Here is a 20,457-nt window from a genome sequence, read left to right on the forward strand (position 1 = left end):
CTTACAAGGTGCTGAGCCCCCTCCGTTCTTACGGAGGTCTGTGGGAGTACCTTTCAGGAGCGGCTCAGGATCGGTCCCCAAGACACTGGCAGACATAGGGTGAAGGGTGGGGGGCGAGGATTGGATAAAATGAAGGTTGACGTTTAGCTGGCCCCGTACCTGCTGCGTATTGTTCTGCGACCACGTGCCACTATTTGGATTGTTTACATATTATCTGTCTGTCTTTTTTTCCTTTTTGCATTTTAACTCTTGCCTATTCTCTATTTTTCTTGGTTATTTTTAACCCTTGACAGCAACTTCTTTTTTAAATTCTCTAGCAAAAGAATACCCCTTCCCGCACTCTGAGCCCTCACCTACCCTAAAGTTGGTGACCCTTCCTCCACACACCTTCCTGACAGGTATTGCACCCCCTTCCCAATTTTCCCTCAGGTGTCAGTGTTGGCCAACCCCATCAGGGATGTGTGTGCTTGACACCAGTGGACTTGTTGAACGATTCATTTGCTTGGTTCTGGTTTTGATATTAGCTGTGGTCAGTGCTACGCCCAGCATCTGGGGTGGGCTGGTTGGTTTTAATTGACTTATTTGGGAGAAATTGGTAGGTCTCCTCCTGTACRAGCCGCTGGTGGCACGTGCTAGCAACGGAGCGTCCTGGAATGAGTCCCTAGCAGAYTTGGCTGTGGCCCAAGGCAACAGATACCTGGCAGAGGCATTCCCAGCCGCTCCGCTTCTGATGGGTATTTAGGCCCTTTTTATAGGTTATCACCAGGAGATGTGGTGGAACCAACCTTCAGCTAGCTGTAGATGATGAGAGTCTGCTCTGAGACTKCTGTCAGATGTTTTGAAACTGCTGCCGAGCACAGTTAATTCCTTGTCAGTCAGGTCTGGGAACTGAATACTCAGATGAGGTGATATTTAGACTCCCAAACTATATTTTTCTTTTGTGTGTTATCCAAAATTCTTTGAAAAGAGAAATAAAATTAATATTAACATTTTTAAAAATCTTTTTTTAGAGTCCTTAAACATTACTTTTCTCAGTAATCTAGCTAGGCTCCTCTAGGAAGTATAATTAGGCATTAAAAGCAAAGCGGATTAAATGGCAAGCTCTCCTGACRACCATTTAACATCCCATAGCTGTTAAAACCATAAATTCTGTTTTCTACAGCAGCATTTAAACTCTAGGTAAGCTTTAAAACACAAAGTTCACCCAAATACTAAGGAGGTGACTAAAACTCCAGAAGGCAGGACTTTGTTTCTTACAATTTCTTGCCATGGTGAAGATTACTCAAAGGACCTTGTGTGCGTGTTTAGCACTGTGCGTGCACATCACAATATTTGCCCGATATTCATTGCAAACGGATGGATTCCTTTAACCTCAGGGTCCTGGCTTTTCTGTCCCTCTCAGCATTTGCCACCTGCCATCTTAATTTAAAAATGTATATTATTTTGCCAGTTCATCACTTAATGGCTGTTGGAAGAGTGATAAATGTTTATCATTTCCTTTCTGGGGGAAAAAAAAAAAAAAACGCAAGATCATGGTGTGGTAAGTATTAGCACCCCATTTTAAAGAGGGGTGAACACCTTGATTTTGCCCAAGGTCCTAGAAGAATATATGTGACAGCTGGGATTACAGTTTGGATATTACTGGTTCTCATTCCTATTTTTTTGAACCAGGCCCTCTTTCTGGTGTAGGATCCAAAACATGCACCCTTCCCTATAATGCTTCTGCTAGATGATTCAGACCTTTTGGTCCGATATCATCCGAGATCATATGGCCGTTAGGCACCTGTAGAAGGTAGCCCTTCCTCTTCATTGGTTTTAAAGGTTTCACGGCAGTCCGGCACAGCATGGTCCTCTTAGAGCTGAGAGACTTCGCTCTTTAGAAAAGAGACATGAAGAAATATATGGCACTTAGTTCAGTGGACTCAAGAACCTGGCAAATGTTCACCTAGATCTTTGAATTCTGGTAGATCCAGTCCCTGAAATCATTGYACCTTTTTCATAGCAGTCTAGGAGGTTTCCATGCTGGACTGCCTGTAAGTTTTTCCCTATGCCTATGTGAATTTAATTTCTCYGTAGAGTCCAGACTCTTATTTTTGATAGCTACTAGTAGACTAGTGTTCTGTGAATTTGTCTAACCTGCTTTTTAAAGCCATTTTTAATTTTGGCTTATCTAAAAATCAGTGAATCCCACACCTGAAGTATGATAAGGGAAGAAACACTTCTGTTGCTGCTTTGTAATTTATTATCTAATAATTTCAGTGAGTGTCCTTCCTTATTAGATTGAGAGAAGTAGTGAATAATTGTTCTCTACTTACTAATCATTTGTAATAAACATTTACCATATTGCCCATCAGCCATTTCTTTTCCAAGCTAAGTAATCCTAGTCTATTTAGTCTCTCCTCGCCTGGAAGCCATCCCATGCCTGTTTGTCTTGGTTGCCCTTCTCTGTACCTTTTCTAGTTCTATTATGTCTTTTTTAAGATGGGATGACCACAACTGTGTACAGTGTTCAAAATGTGAGCATAGCATGAATTTGTGCAGTGGGTAATGATTCCTATCTGAGCTTGGTTYTCCGTCATACATTGTGTATCGCTTTTCTCTGTATAATTCAATGTTTTCCTCAGAATACTCCCCCCCTCAAATTTATCTCTCTTGAAAATTGGGTATGCCACCCCTTGCCCCACTTACTTTAGTCTGCACGGTGAGGGAAATCAGTCTTAAAGCGATTTTGTAAATCCTTTCCGCTTTCTACCCCTGTATTGAATGTGCAGTTTGCTGCCCTTAGCCCAGTTATTTTACGCAGTAGTTTTATTCGGCTGGATTCTCTACCCRTGGAGTAACGATGCTTCTTTTTTTCTCCTTTCCACATACGCAGGATGACAGCACTAGCCATAGTGACCATCAGGACCCCATTTCATTAGCCGTGGAAATGGCAGCGGTAAACCACACCATCTTGGCATTGGCCCGGCAAGGAGCCAACGAGATCAAGACAGAGGCTCTAGACGACGACTGATGCAGAGAAGGGGGAGGGTCAAAGCAAGAAGTAACTTAGTTTTAGACGTAGCACCTTAGCAGACTTTCCTCGGTCCTTAATATGTGTTCTTACAGTATAACTTTGCAGTTTCTTGTACGTCAGTTAGCTGTTAGGGTCTTGTTCTGTGAAGATGGCATGGTGCCCTCAGCCTTTGCATATACTCTCTCAGTATTAATTCCCAATAAATAATCAATCAACCAACCAACCTCCCTCTCCCAGCCCCAGTGGCTAGAAAAATCTTGCTGCTCTGTCTTAGCATTCAAAGTGCTTCCAGGTATTTTAGACAGCCCTCAATTACAAGTCTTAGGCTACACTTAAAACCTTGGATACCCATAGACATCGTGTAAAAATAGTCTGTACGCTTTTCCTTCTCTGAGACTGAAAGGATGCAAGCTGAGGTAGTGGCACAGGGTCGATGGACACCAGATTGGGAGTATCAACAGAGAGTAAAAAGAACACTAGAAACCCCACTTCAGCCTGGGAATAAATGATTTCCAGCTGCAATAAGCCGTGCCTCACTGGTCATACAGTGACTTGATATACTTTTGGGTGCTGTGCTGAGAATGTCCATTGGAAACACATTCACATATTTCGGTTGATGTTCCCATATTCAACACAGACATCCTCTACTCTCACAAGCTGCGTGGCTTAGTGGATAAGTACTGCCTTCTGCCTCTGGGACCATGATTGAAGCCCAGCCTGGGATCATATGACAAATGAGCTGAATGTCTAATGGACAACAGTCCACTTCTCAAAACCACTATTCATTATTTGGCATGGCTAGCAGTGCCTGCTCAGAAGAGGTCTAGACTCTATTGATCTGTCATTAACAATTTCACGTTTTCTTCTTCCTCTCACCTTTTCTGTCCCCCACCACCACCACCACCACCGCTTCCCTCCCCACTTTGCCACTTTCGAAAGCAATGTTTTTCCAGGAAGGTAATAAGGTCATAAAATGGGTGAGTGAATTTTTACAAATCTGTGTATAACTAATGCCTACATCCTGACTAGCCTGAAAGATTATTGGAGAACTTTTGCACCTGACCTTTGCTAAGTAACCACCATAGCATAACTATTCTCCTCAATATGGACTTTGGGGGTTGTTTAAAGGCAGGAGGATCTCTTACCTGAGAAATGGGGTGTGAATGTTTTGTGTTCTCTTTACTCTGTCCTTGTTAAGATGTGAGAAAGCTATACTGCTACGAGCAATTTAATTAATAATTGGAAGCCATACTGATAATGGATGTGGTAATATTTGTAAAGCAAACCTACTTTAAGTAGCAGAAACTAATGGAATTGTTTTCCTTGATCATATGTAGCACTTTTGTTACTTTTTTCTTAAAGATATTTATATTTGATAAGTCTTTTTTTTATCATTTGAGAATTCAAAATACCAAACAGCAAACTTGCATTACAGAGTCACCCTGCGATCACCTTGTCATCTAGTATCTAAATGATGAACTGTGTGTGCATCTAAGAAAATTACATCTGCTGGCATTGTGTGGAAATGATCTCCTGGCATCCTGATAAAATGATATGTTGCTGCCGGTAAGAGGAAACGTTTCAATGGAAACAGCACGGGAAGTGTTAGAGACGGGCAGGACTGTGTTAGGTTTAAAAAAAAAAAAAGAAGAAGAAAACTATGTAAATTTTTGTATGAGGTATATAAAAATTTCCATAGTGTTTCCAAAACATTCCATTTTATCTTCCCTGTTTTTGTGGGAATAGCTTAAGAGGGGAGAACAGCTCGGTTCAGAAGGACGGGTTTCCTTTGCCTCCTGCCCACGTGTGAAGGTGGAAGGAGGGAAGGGAAGTTGCTCTGCCGGGGTTTGCTCGCGTCCCTCCTCCCTTGCTCGCGCTAAACTATCGGATAGCATTGCGAACTCTTAAAACGCGGCTCCTCAGCGGGTTTTTAGCCAGCCTAAACCCCTTCAAGGCTTAGGCTAACTAGATCATCTTCACATCTGTTAATCTTGTGAAAATTGCTTAGGTAAGTGTGGAGGAGATTTTGTGCTTTCCGAGGGCACAGAGTTGGCACCTCTTTGTCTCTGTACCTTTGAAGATATATAGGTAGGGCTTGGCCCCGTCTTTCATTTATGGATTTCATTGGAAAATTTATGTGCTTTCCTCAGATATAGATCACTGGAGCAGAATGAAGCCGTCCTTTTCTGTTTTATTGCATTTCTTGAGTAGGCAAATTCGTAAGTAGCATCAGGGCAGACTCAGGAAAGAAAGAAATTGGATCAGCTACCATTGCACCATTGCAGGTTGGTTTTCTTTTTTCTTTTTTTAGCGTGTGTATGAGGAGTGTTTCAGTGCTAAGGAGTGAAAGGAGGGGGAGAGCTTTTATTTCTATTTTTGCACAGCAGAATGATCGAGCAAACTATAGCCTTAGTGGAATTTTACCTACTTATTCATACTACAGTCACACACCAAGCTGACAAGCAACATCCACGATTTATTGTAAGGAGATTTTAATAATCGATGGCCTCTTTATGTTGGGATTGCCACCACCATTTGTTCTGGCTGTTTCATTTTAAAAAGAACAGACTCAAACTGTTGGACAGCTGCAATTTTAAAAGAAATATTGCTTACTATAGCATCTTAAAAAAAAAAAAAAAGTCGTTTCCACCATTGCCTTTTTAAAGCAATAGGGAAGAATAAAAATAGTGCTAGAATGTCTAGATCCTGAATATTGCTCCGTTTGATGCAAGATCAAAGTAACACCACTGAAACTGTATATTTATGCCATCTAATATAGAATAAGCTGGCCTTAATTCTGTCAGTCGCTGTCAGATAGCTGCTGGTCTCATAATGCATCAGTATCCAGCATGAAGGTTAAACAGATAAAACACTTGTGAACGTTTGGAGAYTGGCAGATCCTCCTCGGCTGTAGCTTCCTAGTAAACAGCAGTTTGTCGCTCTCCCCTTCTCACCAGAGAAAATAACAAAACAGGGGAATCAGTCGTGCTAAACAAATGACACTTAGTTCCATGGTGTGTTTTTGGTTTTTTTCACCCGGCTTTGCCCCTATCCATTTTGGTTTTCTTTGGCCACCAAGAGGTACGAGGGAAGAGTTAGACTTTGACTGTGATCAGCATGCTGATGGCAGCTTATTTCCTTTATTCTGGAAGCTCATAATGACGTTTCGCAGTTGACTAATAACTTTCCAGTTTGGTGCGAATGAGCTTGAATGGAGCAAACGCTGGTGTGATGATGTCAGGAGAAACGCTCCAGATCTTGAGTAGCTGCGAGAATTGGCGGAGCGAGTGTCCTGGAGTTTAGCCGTTGTTCTAGGTGTGTTTCCGCAGTATGGAAGTCCTCCTTGTGTTTCTGTCTCTGGGTTTTTATGACAGTTGAGCCTCTTTTTTGTAGCATTGCAATATGGTAGCAATTTATTGTAACCAGTCTGAAATGGCTGCGATTTTCTCTCGTGTGTGTTCCGGTGAAATGGATCTGGTTGCAGACTAGAACTACCTGTTTGTTCTGTGAATAGCGAGGAAAATATTCAAGATACTCCTCTTCTGTGATGTGCACAGACTGCTTTTAACTATGTAGAGTAAGTTCTGGTTTATTTTGTGGCTCATAATGTCCTTAGTACTTGAGTCATTGTCTCTCACCATCTTTTTAAAACAACAATTTCTACCTCCGCTTCCTTTTTTATATTGTTTTGAATTCTCCCCGTCTTTTTCCTGAAGTGTGAGATCCCAGATGCTTGCAAAAGCTCAATTAGCTGATGAAAATAAATAAACATAGCAACAAGCAGGCATGTTATTCTTTGATGCCCCAGAGTTGTAGAGACATCTAATACCCTACAAACATGCATATTGTTACAGCCTAATTCCATTACTCATATGTTGGACAGGAACGAGTTGACCGTGAGTCAGCAGCACGCTCCTGCAGCAATTAAGGCTAACAGCGTATGGGGCTGCATTAGGCAGAGCAGTCAGCAGGTCAAGGAAAGTGAGTAGTTTCATCATCTGTGAGACCACATCTGGAGTCCTGTGTCCAGTTTTGGACAAAGGGGAGGAAGTTCATCCTAGGGCCACCACTGGCTGCTGCACGTGCCAGGCAACGAGACGCTGAGAGAGCTGCGTTTGTTCAGACTGGCTCTGGGGAGGATCTTGTTTTGGTCTTCGGCTATCTCGTGGGTGGTTTAAGAGCGAGCAGAGCCAGGCTGTCAGAGGCGCATAGCAAACGATGCCGGGCAACAGGCGCAAGTTGCATTAAGGAAAATTCCGGGTGAATCTAAAGAAAAAAATGTTCACGCTGAGGGTGGTCAAACAGAGGAACTACGGCCCAGAAAGGCAATGGAAAAACTCAACTGGATGAGGTTGGGGGCTGGCGTAGAGACCCCCAGAGGTCCCTTCCAACCCAAATTATTCTACGATTCTGCACATACCTGCTCAGGTCAAGGAGATGTTTTCTGGTTCTGATCTATAAATGTTGACCTGTTTAAAGATATTCTGTTAATTTTTTTTTTTGCTATTTTACCTATTCATAAAAAGTTATTTTGTCTATTCTCCCATAAGACGTGAGCTTTATTTGCAGAGTCTGGCTCCAAGTTCCAATCAAGCCATAACTAATAAATTTCATAAATTATCTGCTCTGTTTCTGCAGTTCTTCAGGGAATTGCGAATTATTCCATTTGTTTCATTGGCTAACATCAAATTGATCGAGTTTTCCGTGTTTTCAAAACATCTGTGCTACAGCTCAGTTTTAGCCTTTGTTTGAGTGTTTTTTTCATTGTCTTGCTGCTGTGAATGGGAACTTTAAAAATATCACATAGCTGAACATATTAGTGGGAAAACTGTAGCTAATTTAAACCCAGTGGTGACTATTGTGATAAGCTTGTTTGGTTCGGGAAATCCTTAATTGTGGATTATCAGAAGCTGGAAGCTGGGAAAGAGACACATGATACTTGCTTGGATTCTCATCCTCTTTCTCCAAGTCTCTTCACTTGGACACTGCTAGAGAAAACGTACTGAACCAGACAGATCTCAGGTCTGATTTGGATGTTATTTTGAGGCAAAGTCACAATTTGACAATACAGAATGGCATTGAATGAGTTAGTATCCCAAATGATAGTATCCCAAATGTTACGTCTTGCTTTTAAAGGGCAGAGGAACGTGGAGATGAGTTCGCYAAGATTTTTCAGTTCCCCTATGCGATATAAAAGCTTCTCCCTCACACTGAGATGCTGTTTGCAAAGAAATGAAATGGAAGCATCCTGCTGGCCTTCCTCCAGGGTCGCTGGGTCGCTCGGAGCCACGTGGTAGTTGTAGCAGGATTTCATAAGGAAACCGTTCGTTCTTTTTCACGTGAATAAAACCGGCAAAATGAGCCTAAGAGTTTGCCAAACCCAAAGTCACTGCTCCTAAAGCCCTTAATGCAGGATTTTGCTTCGCTTCGTGTAACATTAACTCAGATGCAGAGCTGGATTCACACCTTTGTCTCCAAGTTATTGGGATTCAGTGGGCGRCTTTGTCCATAGTACTAAGAGCTGTGGATATTTAGTAGGGAAAGATTTTTCCCTTTTATCCTGGGAATTCYCATTTCAGATGGCAGTTTTCATAAAAGGAGCGTGTGGGTTCCTCCCGTCCCGCCAGAGCGTGGCATAGCCCTCATTTCCCAGCGTTCATCAGCTTCTTCCAAATTCATCAGATTATAATCAGCCAACTATAGGGGTTTTTGTTAAAATAAACTTTGCTCTTGTTTCAGCCAGCGCTTCCCACCCAAGTAGCTCTTGCATTCCTGGAAGTTATTTTACCTGGTAATAATATTTTGATCAGAGTCTTAAGCTTGTAGGCAATAATCTTGAGTTCGGTGTAGCGTTTATCATTTGGCAGGAATCTTTGTTGGCAGGACTGGTCTTACAAACCGTGTTAGATGTCGGTGACCTAACGTGTATTCACGCTTATGAGACAGCTGTAGGGTTTTATGTGTTTTAATGCCTTTTAGTAGCAGTCGTCAGGGTCGTATCGTGATCCTGGCTAGTTTAGTGGAATTTTATGAAGTCAGGCATTTTCACTGTGATTTCTTGGAAGGGCAAGTTGATGGCCTGACCACAGTTCCCAAGGAGATGAGTTGCGGAGACATTGCAGAATAAAACATTCCCCCTTGGGCTTTTGTGCAGCTGGGATGTTTACTCAGGATTTTGAATCTGTTGGCCAACAGGCATTTGGCAAGCCGAAAAGCATAGCCCTAAACCTCTCCATTTAGTTTCTGTTAGTGTTGTCTAATTTATGGGATTTAAACTGTCCAATTAAAGATGTTGCACATTAATGAAAGAAAAGAGGCATTCTAGAGATGGCAGCTATAAATTAGAATTTCAAATACACAAAAATTATTTTTCTCCTTTGCGAGAAACGTGTTGTAACTAGAAAAGTGGACTTGGTCGTTTTGAGGACTGTCAACAGATGACAGTGTTTTGATGTTGGTTTTTGTCCAGCAAATATAAAGAAATAAGTGAAAATGTGTCTCGGTGGCACCAATGAAACAGGGGTGTGAGGAGAAAAGTCCAAATGTCTAAGGAGTTGTTTATCCCTAACCTTGGCCTTAGGTTTTATAACTCCAAAGTAGCTTGGAATTACTTGTCCGTGCCTGATTTCACGAAGCCATCTATCGAACGTACGTGATGCAGTAGCTCAGATAGGATTGACACAATTACAATAATCAGTACAAAACGACGCTCAGTTTTCCTGGAGCTGCTTCTGCCACACTCTCTTTATGAAAATCCATGTCATACCTGAGTTTGTACTTAGTGGGAAAAGTAACTAAATACATTTTGCCATTTCAAGATATATTTCTTAGTCCGTGATGTGATGGAAATAGAAAAGATCTTGCCGTTTTGGATGGGAAAAACCCACAGAACATCTTTAAACGCCCGTTTTTTGATGCAGAAGGCTAACTAATGGGTGATTGCTGCAGCCTCGTGCTCTTGCCTGTTCTTTCCAGTAAGCTTTGGAGTCCTCTGGCCAACAGCTTAGGCATGAGTGAGCTGATACCGTTGAACTGCAGTGAACTGCGTAATGGGCCTTTGATGTTTCCGTATGTCCAGTGCATCTTGCGCTCAGCTGGTTTGGCACGATGCTCTCTCCGGGCCATTTATTCTCTCTTCCCTCTTTTATTAAATGCAAGCGGCTGTATTCTGCTGATCAAAACATACGGCACAGTTCTGCGAAATCTTTTCAAAATGTAGCCAGGGTAATTGGGTTGGGTAGGATAAATGCATAAGAGCATGGCAGTGAAAGGAATGGCAGCTCTCTTGAATGACTGGGTGTCCTCCTGACATGTAATTAGCTGCTTTAGAAAGATGGGGATTGGCATGGTCATAATTAAAAGGATTTCTGTCTTTTCTGTGATTGAAAACAGAAGATCTTCCGCCCCCTAATTCCCTTTAATACCAGTGTTATTAGTGACACTTGGAACAGCTACTCTGTAAACTTAAATAATGACCTGTTCCTAATGGCAACTTACAACAGCAGAGCCTGAAACTGGATTTAGTTTCTATGCAAAGCTGCTTCTCTTCCTGTTTTGTTTTTTGTTTTTTGGGGTTGKKTTTTTTTTTGCTCAAGTATGTATTGCTTCTCAGTGAGTTCCAGAAACAAAACTAATGTTTAGTTCTGTGCAAAAGTACGATTACAGGTTATGCAGGGCTCCGGTTTAGGTCTTGCTTCGTTGCTTGGTTGTAGCGGCGTCATAGGACGGAAGATCAGCCATGGTCCGGAACTCCGTCGCGTTCCTCGTCCTGCGTTTTCAGCCTGCCCGCAGGTAGAGAGGACAGATTGCACTGTTGGCATCCAGCTCCCAATGCACACGGAGAATGTAACTAGCTCTGCTGGGCCACCGCAGGTTATCTTTTGTGGACTCTCATTTTGGAAGCCTTAGCAGCAGTTGTTGTCCTGTGCAGAGCTGTATTGTCCGAAGCCCTCTACTGCGGGCATGGTGTAGTGGTCTGAGTTAGCCCACCTCTTCCTTAAGAAGTCCCAAAGTAGCCTGCACCTGGATAGTTCTCTGGACACTATGCTTGCTGTCCTAACTGCACAACGGGATGGGGTATATGGTGGTGACCTAAAATAACGTCGTGATCTTTCTGTGATGTGTTGCTAGATGCTGAAAAAATACCTGTCGTAGGGCGTTACGTGCCTTTCCAGTGTGCTTATGCGAGAAACGTCCTCTGCTGATTAATCTTGAATACAGCAGAGCCTGGGCTCCGTTTTTGCCCTTCARCTTCTTGACCTTTTTTTCCCATAGTGCTGTTCTCTTGCTGTAATTACTCATTAGAGGAGTTTATGAAGCTTCTTAGCATGGAAAGATGCATATATAGATTCTTAGTCAAATTTAGGAAAATTAGCAGGTACCTAACTCCACCTGATTTGCAAAAGAAGTTACGAGTTTAACTTACTTAGTCACTTCTTTAAATCCTCCAGTTACCATCCAGCTTCCTTGTACTGAGATACTTGTGTGAATCTCATCCCTTGTCACTGTGGATCCGAACAGACCTGCCGGTCACGGGTACTTCCGTTCTTCCAGCACCGCTACCACTGGTGGTACTACGCTAACAGTAGCACTGGTAGGAACTTCTTCTCTAGGATAGAAGTTTTTAGATGTTAACTCATTGCTGCTGTCACTGGCCTCAATTCAGCTTCCTATACTTCTCTCCCCACCCCTTCTCCTTAACTAATTAAAGTCTTCCATGTTATGGCAAGGTGGCATATGTAGTTTAAATAACACACCTCTCTAATTAAGAGGTTGACTTTAGCCTTCTGAGATATATTTTACATCATGTGAGAGTTAAAAATACATTTTACTTTTAACGGTTTCCATCAAATCGCTCAAGGAGGGCAAGGAGATAATGAAAGTAAATTATTAATTAATCTCTCTCACCCTATAAATTCCATTAAGAATATTAAGAAAATACCCCATTCCTCAAAGCTCATCTGACTTTCGTGATGCTTATTTTTAAGTCTGCCTGCTGATAAAGTTGCTGCTATCTCTCTTTGACAGGACTGTAGTGACAGCACGGAAGATGTCCTTCAAGAGCTAACCAGAGCCAGGGACTTAGAATATCGACTCACTGATCAGGTTTTCCTATACCAGAGCGCGAGGCATTGCGTTTGTGCATTTTGATGAGTAAGCAGATCTTTTTGAGCCCAAACTGACACAGTCTTTCCCTTGGCAAGTCCAAGCTGCCTTTAGATCAAAAGGTTTGATGTATTTTGAACATGAGGAAAAACTTTTTCACTGCGAGGGTGACAGAGCACTGGAGCAGGTTGCCCAGAGAGGTTGTGGAGTCTCCTTCTCTGGAGATATTCAAAACCCGCCTGGACGCGATCCTGTGCAATGTGCTGTAGGTGACCCTGCTTGATCAGGAGGGTTGGACTAGATGATCTCCAGAGGTCCCTTCCAACCTCAACCATTCTGTGATTCTGTGATTTTTGGAGTGGAAARTAGCATCTCGCCTTTTTGCCGTGGGTGGAGTGGTCTCAGTTTAGGTGGAACCACAGTGGATTCAGAATGGTAAAGTGAAGAATTGACCTGTTGCAGAGAAAAACCGGCTGCATTGCATAAAATATGTAACGACTAATTGAGAAGGGTAAACATTTAATCTTAGATACTTTATTGCTGAGACACTTGAAGCAGCTTATTAAATGCTCTGAAATCTCCAGTATGTATTTCTTTTTGCCAACACATCTTTATGGCGCACCATCTAGCATTGTAAGGTACGTTTAGGTGGTGTTACTGGAATTTGGGACATGATTCTGTTCTGTTTGTCACAGAGATGGTTGTCTGTCGGGTTAGCTAAATGCTTATGTCTTCGTACCCAGCTGCTTGTTGGGCGGTAACAGTTCAATTCTGCAGCTCTTCCTTCCTTTGGAGCTCTTTGAAGTCACAGAAGCTGTGCACTCCTGTGGCTCCAGGGGCTTGGAGGCATGAAAAGCTATCTGAGGTCAGGGAGGAGATCCACCCATTCGTAGAGCTTCCAGAGTTTATATCAGTTGAGAATCTGTCCCTAGATTTCAACAAAACTCAATTAATTAGGGCTGGGATTTGTAGCAGAGCAGGAACAAAAGAGTCCTTGTGTTGCCTTGGTGGTAATTCAGTGAAGTAAGCTTGAAAATGAGGCAGCTGATTAGGAGACGTAAAGGAATCAGTGACGTGTCTGTGGACATTCAGAAGGTATCTTCAAAGGCACTGAAAGAAATTTATTCTGTTAATGTTTATAAATCCATTGGATACAAATAGTAAAATTTGTAAAGTCTTATGCGGAAAAGGCAGACATCTTCAATTAGGTAGGGTGGGGGTTTGGGGGGGTTTCTTGTCGTCATTTTTTTTGCATTTGGAAGGGCAGGATGGTTTGTTCATCCCATAGGATGAAGTGGGCAGAAAAGGAAGTTTGCATCAGACGCGTGGGAAGCCCGTATGATATGCAGGGTCTCCTTGAAGGTGAAAGACTGGTCCCTTCTGGCCTTARTTCTTAAACTCTTGATTCCAAAGAGGTAGACTTGTCTTTTAAATCTTACAGTTATAACCTGTTCCTAGTATCTGATAAGTTGTAGTGATTTAAGGGGTTCTCTGCAGTGAGAACTTCTTGAAGGTGTGACCGTCCGTCAGAGAACATATTGTGCCTTATGTCTCTAAGCAACGTGAAGTTCCACTTAGGTAGGATAAATATCTTTTTACACTTTATACTTCTGCCATAATGGGAATCAAACAAATGTAGTTTTGATAAAAGGGGGTCTGTGTGTGCTGCCATATTTCTTAGATTTGCTTCAGTATYGTAGAGGTTCAGTCTACCTGTTCTGCTGGCATCAAGATACCTACTTAAATGCCAGTCCGTGCTGAGCAGCTGAGGTAGCTATAGGACAGCATTATTGCATTCCTCTGTTATTTTTGCTTCGTAAAGAAAAACAAGAAARCCCCCAAAGCCCAGGTCTAAATGTCAAATCCTAAATTCTTTGTTGCTCTTCACTGTATTAGACGTTGGGGTACATGAATTCCAGGTGTTAAGGGTACTTTGCATTGTATTTTTTACTATCACCAGAGCACGTTTAACATAAAAATCGTATAACGTGGGAAAAAAAAATCTGATCAGTCATGAGCGTTTCCTTGCAGCTGCGGTGCCTCAAGCGACGATTTTTGCAACGAGTTTTATCAGTAGCCAGAGTGCTTCAAAAAATACGCCGGCCACCARAACTCCTCTCGCTAAACTGAGGTCTCCTCTCGAGCTTATTTGTTGCCCTGAGCCTCTGTTTCCTTGAAGGGAGCCCAGACCCGTGCTTTGAGCTATACCTCCTTCACCTGCTCTGAGCCATTCGTTTTCCTCTGAAGTTGCTTCTTGTTGGTACAGAATTTGTCACGTAAGCTATTTCCCCAAACTGTAATTCAGTTTCTTCGGAGAAGTTGTTGCTTTTGTCTTTTGTCCAAGCTCCTTCGCGCCTTGGTAATCCCGTTTTGCCTGGTTTACCAGTGGTTTTCTTACACTGAAGTGCTCTGGCCTGAACCCAGCGTTCATAAGGTCTGAATAAGTGATATATGTTATTTCCATCCTAATAAGAAAGCGATCCATACAGTAGGACTGAATTTTAGATTTGGTTCAGAATATTATGAGATTATACTATGAATTATATCCTTTGAGCTTTCTGCTGGCCAAAAGACATAGGGTTTTTTTCCCGCATGGTTAGTTGACAGCGTTTCTCCTTCCCCTTGGCCTCCCCCCACTTAYGTGGTTTTGAAGTTTAGATTAGCAAATCAGGGAAATAGTAACTTTTAAGTGTAATCTTTTTTTTTTATTATTACCCGGACTGTCTCTTTGTTAACTGGTCCCTGGGAAGACTAGGCTGGGCTTTGCACTTCAGCAGATATTCAGTGACAGTCTAGCAGATCGTTTGCAGAAAATACAGGTATGTCACAGATAGGGCAGCCCTTCCGCACCGCCTAATCTGACGTTTCTTGCACACAATTACAGTGCTCAGGTTTATCTGGGGGATGCGGGGTCTCTAAACGGTTGTGTTTGCTGCCTGTCCCACTCGTGTTGGCATTAACTCATTGCTTGCCGTTGCCCTTTCTGCCTTCTTGCAGTCCGCCAGGACTTTTGCCGTTTTAATTTTGGTCCTCCCTGCTTTCGCCGGTTCTCGTTCTTCTTTTTCCCTAGGGCGGGCACTTCTTCACCTTCGCAGCCCCCAACACTGTATTTATGCGTAGGCATTTTTTAATTCCTTTAATAGTACTTTGGTCCAAGTCAACACATGTTCACCTTTCCTTTTGCCTAGTGGAGGGTGCTGTATCCATTGCCTACTTGAAGTCTGGATATATATTGTCTGCAGTGAAGTATAAATACGAAATATTTTATAGAGGCCACTCTGACCATTTAAAAAACAAAAAATCAGCTCCTAAATCCAGTCGATTTGCAGCAGGTTCTTTGCTTGCAAACTCCTGCGTGAAATAACGTAGTTTCAAGGTCTCGGACCATGGCTAATGGAGAGGGACAAGGTGGTAGCATTTTTTTCTCTTTAATTTTCTTTTTTCTTGCTTGCACTTGGTATCGGAAGCTGTCCTAACTGATGCAGTTGGTTTTCTTGGTTAGTGCGTTGTTGCTTGGCCTGTTAATGTGAGGGGTTTGGCCAGGATGTGTAGACCTGCATCTAAGGAGGCCACGTCCTGGTCAGGGTTGTCACTGCATTCACCCGGGGCTTGGCAGCACGTTTTGCAGCCAGCGTAGCGTTGTGATTTTTTAAGTTGTTTTTAGATGTGAAGATGATGGGGGAAAAACTTGAACTGAAACCGTGTTTCCCAATAGACAGGCCAAGGAAAACAGCGTTTGGATTTTGAGCTTCCCATCTTTCGCTGTTAGCCACTGAATCTGCTCTTTCCCTTGGCTTCTGAATTAAACGTAGATGTCATCTTATGACTCGGGCCGACTTGAAGATGATGATTTCTGAATCTCCTCCGCAGCAAACCTCCTGAATTTGCTGCCGGGAGCCGTTAGCGAGGGATGAAGGGCAGCGCTTCCTCGCCCCAGGGCGAACGCCCAGCACGGGCAGAGCGCGGGGTCTCTTGGGGACGTCGAGTATTTAGTAACGCGATGAAGCGATGTTGCGGTGCCACAGAACCAGCGTAAGCCGGGCTTTCGCCTTAAGGCTAATGCAGAAATAACAGATTTAAGCCAGATGTAGCTGAGTAGCAGGTCTATCACAGGGTGACAAATTCAAGTGAGCCGTGTCCATGGGGAGCGCCGTTTTCTTGACGAATCGCCTTGGCGGTCTCCCCCCTCGCTCTTCGCGCTCTTCCCAAGGCTCGTGAAAGCCCGGGAAGCGCGAAATATGTGCAGTACTTATTTTATTTTATTTTATTTTATTATTTTTTTCCTTAGTGTCAATTTAAAAAGTGCCTAAGTGAGTAACAGGACTCCAGGGTGAGCTGGAGGAACAGGACTGGAGACCTCGTCCCCCTCTTAAGGAAAGAGCCTTCCCCGCAGTCCTTCCGCACGCAGGGTCCGGCCGGGAAGAAAGCTCCGTTCCTCCCTTCTGCCGCCCTCCCCCTGCTCCCTTTTCGGCCCCAAATTTTATCGGTGGGGAACGTCTTAACTTTCTTGGCCATCTCTGGTTCAGGGCGCAGGGGACAGAGGGGGAAGCGTGGAGAGAYGTCGGTAGGAAGCTGCCTCTCGGGTTGCAGCTACGAGCAGCTCGGTGCCTCCGTCGCGCGGCTCCGGGTAAACCTGCGGCTGCGACTCCAGGCCGAAGTGGCTAATACTTATTAATACTAATATTTAATCACCCCTTTTTGGAATCGCAGAGGCAGTTCCTTCCTCTATTCTTAATTATTTCTAGGCTTAGAGTAGTAGTGGCACCTGCTCGAAATTTTGTCAAAGTGACGTACCTAGGGGGCAGGTGGTTTTAATTTTGTAAACRTACATGAGAATTTTATGTGGGTAAAAGAAAAAAAGAAAAGAAAAATAGGTATCAGTGCTAGTTTAAGAAAAAATTGCGTTAAAGGAGAATTTCTTCTGACCACAGCAAAAGGAAATAAAATAAGAGAACACTATTAAGATGTATTAGTCCCACTTAAAGGGTTCCGAAAATGAAAGCAACCCGTACGAGAGAGGTTTTATTCTTCATTAGTAACGAAATGCTGTTTTCGCTCTGACAACTTCGTAACGTACGAGTTGGGAAAGCCTGGGAAATTACTCCTGGCGAGAAGCGCGGTGGGGACACCTCTCTCGCGGAGGAGGGGGAACGAGCTCGCAGGATGGGGCTGAGGGAGGCGCTGAGCCGAGGGGAAGCGGCTGCGGACGGGGAGCGAGGGCTGGCGGAGCCCGGAGGCGGCGCCCTGCTCTAGAAATGCCTTTTTTAACGGGGATTTTTTTCTTCCCCCCCCCCCCCCCCCCCCTCCAAGCAAAGCGATAGGCGTGAGCCGCGGTTGTAGTCGAGAGATGAACGCGGGAGCGAGCGTGGCGATCCGAGACGGGAAAAGACAGCGGGGCAGGAGCGCGGGCGCGGGATACAAAGCCGAAACGCCGCGGCAYGGATGCGCCCGGCCCTGCATCTCGGCTGCCGTAGGTGTCCTGCCTACCTCAAGAGGTGAACGTGGCATCCGAGAGCCCTTCACAAACTTCTTTTTCCTTTCTTTTCCGTTCATGCTAGCGCACACACACACACACACACACACACACACTGGAATGTATATTCTCCCCTTCCCTCCCCAGTATCCTCTTGAACCTGGTCCTTGCTGTAGCCACCACCAACTCCTCTTGCAAATTGGATGCTGCTTTAAATGTGAAAAACAAATGTTCAAGAAGCTATAAAAACCTGAATGAAAGCTAAAGCTGAATTTATAAAGCCTTGTTGCATATGAGCCAAAAGTGCAAAAAGCTCTATATAATGAACTAACCTGCCACTCATATAAATATAAATATATATAAATATATTAAAATCAGACTGTTCTACAAAATTGTGTATTTGTATTTTTGTGTACGTACAATTTTCTGCTAAGCAGAAGGAGGATGTAGTATAGGATGATGTGAGAAGAGATTTTGTTTAATCATATTGCTTTGTTACTTATTTTTGTTAACATCCAGATGCCTGTCTTTTTGTCTTCTGTGTACGACACTGTTCGAAAGATGCAGTCTCCCTCTCCCGCCGTGTCGCAGCCTCTTCCGGCGCCGCTCGCGCTCGGCTCCGAGGCCGGACGGCGCCGCCGGCCGCGTTACGCCGTCGCTGCCCGTGGGCGCTGCCCTCGCTCGGCGGCGTCTCGCGCAGGTGCTGCGCATCGGGGCGGGGGGAACCGGCGGCCGCGGGGACCCTCACGCGAGGGAGCCGCCGGCGGCCGGGCCGCGTCGCGCCGGGGAGCGAATCTCAGGTAGCATCGCCCCRGCGGCCTCCCGCGCTCGCCCTAAAGACACTGATTTTTTTTTTCCGAGAACGCTCCCAAATAAATCGCTGCCTTTACCTGCGAGGCGCCCGGCGGAGCTGCCACCTGCTTTTTCCCCCTGCTCTGGAGTCGCGGTCCCGGCGTCACGAGCCGCCAGCAGGGGCTGAAGCGGAGGCCGAGGCGCGGGGACGGCAGGCGCGGGCTCCCCTGCCCCGCGCTCCGGCTCCCCAGCCACGGAGCGAAGGGAATCGCTCGCGCGGGCGGCATCTTCCTCCGGCGGCAGGTACCGAGACTCCGAAGCCTCAGCTGCTTCCCCGGGTCCTGCGCTCGCTTCTTTTCTTTTTCCCTCTCTTTTTTTTAATCCCTGACRTTCGGTTCGAACCGAATCTGGGCCCAGGGAGAGCGACGCTGCATCTTTCCACGTAGGGCTCATATTTATAACGATGTGTAATGACTGTAGCAAAAGTCCTTGTTTCTATATGTGAATGGACAGAGAAACAAGTGCTCTATTGTATTGATTAAAATAGTTAAAATGAGTCCTGTATCATTGTATCTCCTATTCTGGATTAGTGCCTTTTGGACAGTAGACTGTTCTGTAATTAAAATGTAGTATAACTGCTTTTTTGTACAGTTTTGTTTTAATAAAACTTTTTTTTAATTTGTGTTTATTTTAGTATTGTACCTATTAGAAAATAAAACCGTATAACTCAACAAAGCCGCATTGCTGCTCGAGTCCTTTGTGGGTTGGAAACGCTGGCGAGCGGCTGCGCAAGCCCTGGAGGGGCCTTGGACGCAAAATGCAGCTTTAGGACGTTGTATGGTGGTTTTTTTAATGACTTTTTATATTAAAAAGAAAAGGGAGGAGGGGGATGAGCGGCTGTTCGGGTGGGAGAGGCTGYGGGCGGAAGAGAGCAGGGCCCGGCGGCAGCGAGCTCGAAGGAAAGCGCGGCCGGTTAAAGTCGCATCAATGTGAAGGAAGGTGGGTGGTGGGAAAAAAAAAAGGTTATCAGCATCTTTGGTTTTTTACAGCTTTTTTTTTTTTGCTGTTTGGGGCCTTTTAAAAGCAGCTTTGGCTGCAGACCGCAAAAAAAAAAAGCGGAGCGCGGGAAGGTGCTAGAGCCGCCTTCGTGGAGGAGGGAGGCCGCGAACAAAGCGACGGCGCTTCAAACGGCTTTTTTTCTGCAGGTAAAACATGAAAGGCAAGCGGCTTCTAAAAAAATCAAAAAAAATCAAATCAAAAAATGAAAAAAAAATGAAAAAAAAAGGCTGTATTTTTCTCTGCACTGATTGCAAGGCAACGCCGATAAAAACATCCTTTGCTAAATGACTTTCCACAGGGATTGTGGAAGCAACACGGTGTTTGTCGCTTAAAAAAAAAGAAAAGAAAAGAAGACGACAACCCTCCTCCTCCTCCTCCTCCCCCCTCCCAGGTGTTTGCCCATGAACCGGTATTTCAGAGAAAAATGTTGACAAAAAGGGGGGGGGGGGGAAACCCACAAAACCCCAGTTTTGTTGTGCTGAGATTTTGCCCGGCAGCGCAGAGTTTCCGTCACRTGGCCGCAGCGATCCGGCCCCGTTCCCTGTGCGGGACCTTGGCGCATGGCCACGAAACCCCTCTTTTTTTGTTGTTTTCCCCCATTTCGGTCGCTTGGCAGCTTTGGTGCCTCTGCTGGGGGGGTTGCGGGGGCCTGGGCCGGGCGCTGTAGCTGCTGCAATGGGACTAATTTGGTTTTTAAAGCAAAAAAAAACCCAAACCAAAAAAACCTTATTAATTTTTTCCAATTTGCTGATTCGGGCTCATTACATTAATTAGAGAAATTGCTAATCCATAAGCGCCGGCCCCAACCGAGCCCCCAGCTCGCGGCGCCTGGGAAGGGCTCTAACCCCCAGGCCGGGTGGCGTCGCCGTAGCCTGGGTTTAGCCCAGCCAAAACCTCCAAAAGCAGCACTAAATACACCCAAAAGAGCCGCTATTCCRACGGCTCCGAAGCTCGTGGCTGGCAGGAGAGCGGAGCCGCCGCTCGGGCCGGAGGAGGTTTCGCGACGCCGGCG

The 20,457-nt window shown here is 44.6% G+C and overlaps 1 protein-coding gene across 17 annotated transcripts in view; it reads left to right on the forward strand.

The window, feature by feature from the left end:
* The window catches only part of HMBOX1 (homeobox containing 1), a 117,236-nt gene extending 98,162 nt beyond the window's left edge, over positions 1 to 19,074 (forward strand). For 9 of the 17 annotated variants that reach the window (XR_003253680.1, XR_003253687.1, XR_003253690.1 and 6 more), the window contains 2 exons: positions 2,876 to 4,582; positions 11,467 to 12,324. Coding sequence is in view for 4 of the 17 variants with exons in the window: in XM_026066956.1 (XP_025922741.1) it covers positions 2,876 to 3,013 (138 nt within the window). In the remaining 13 variants the exon portion in view is untranslated. Of the gene's footprint in view, positions 1 to 317; positions 399 to 2,875; positions 5,636 to 11,466; positions 12,325 to 17,431 lie in introns of those variants that run through there. The other 8 variants (XM_026066958.1, XM_026066960.1, XR_003253681.1 and 5 more) reach the window with 7 other exon arrangements.
* The last annotated feature ends 1,383 nt before the right edge of the window (positions 19,075 to 20,457 follow it).

Source organism: Apteryx rowi, unplaced genomic scaffold (assembly GCF_003343035.1).
Source record: "Apteryx rowi isolate R43461 unplaced genomic scaffold, aptRow1 scaffold_251, whole genome shotgun sequence".
Classification (NCBI taxonomy): Eukaryota; Metazoa; Chordata; class Aves; order Apterygiformes; family Apterygidae; genus Apteryx; species Apteryx rowi.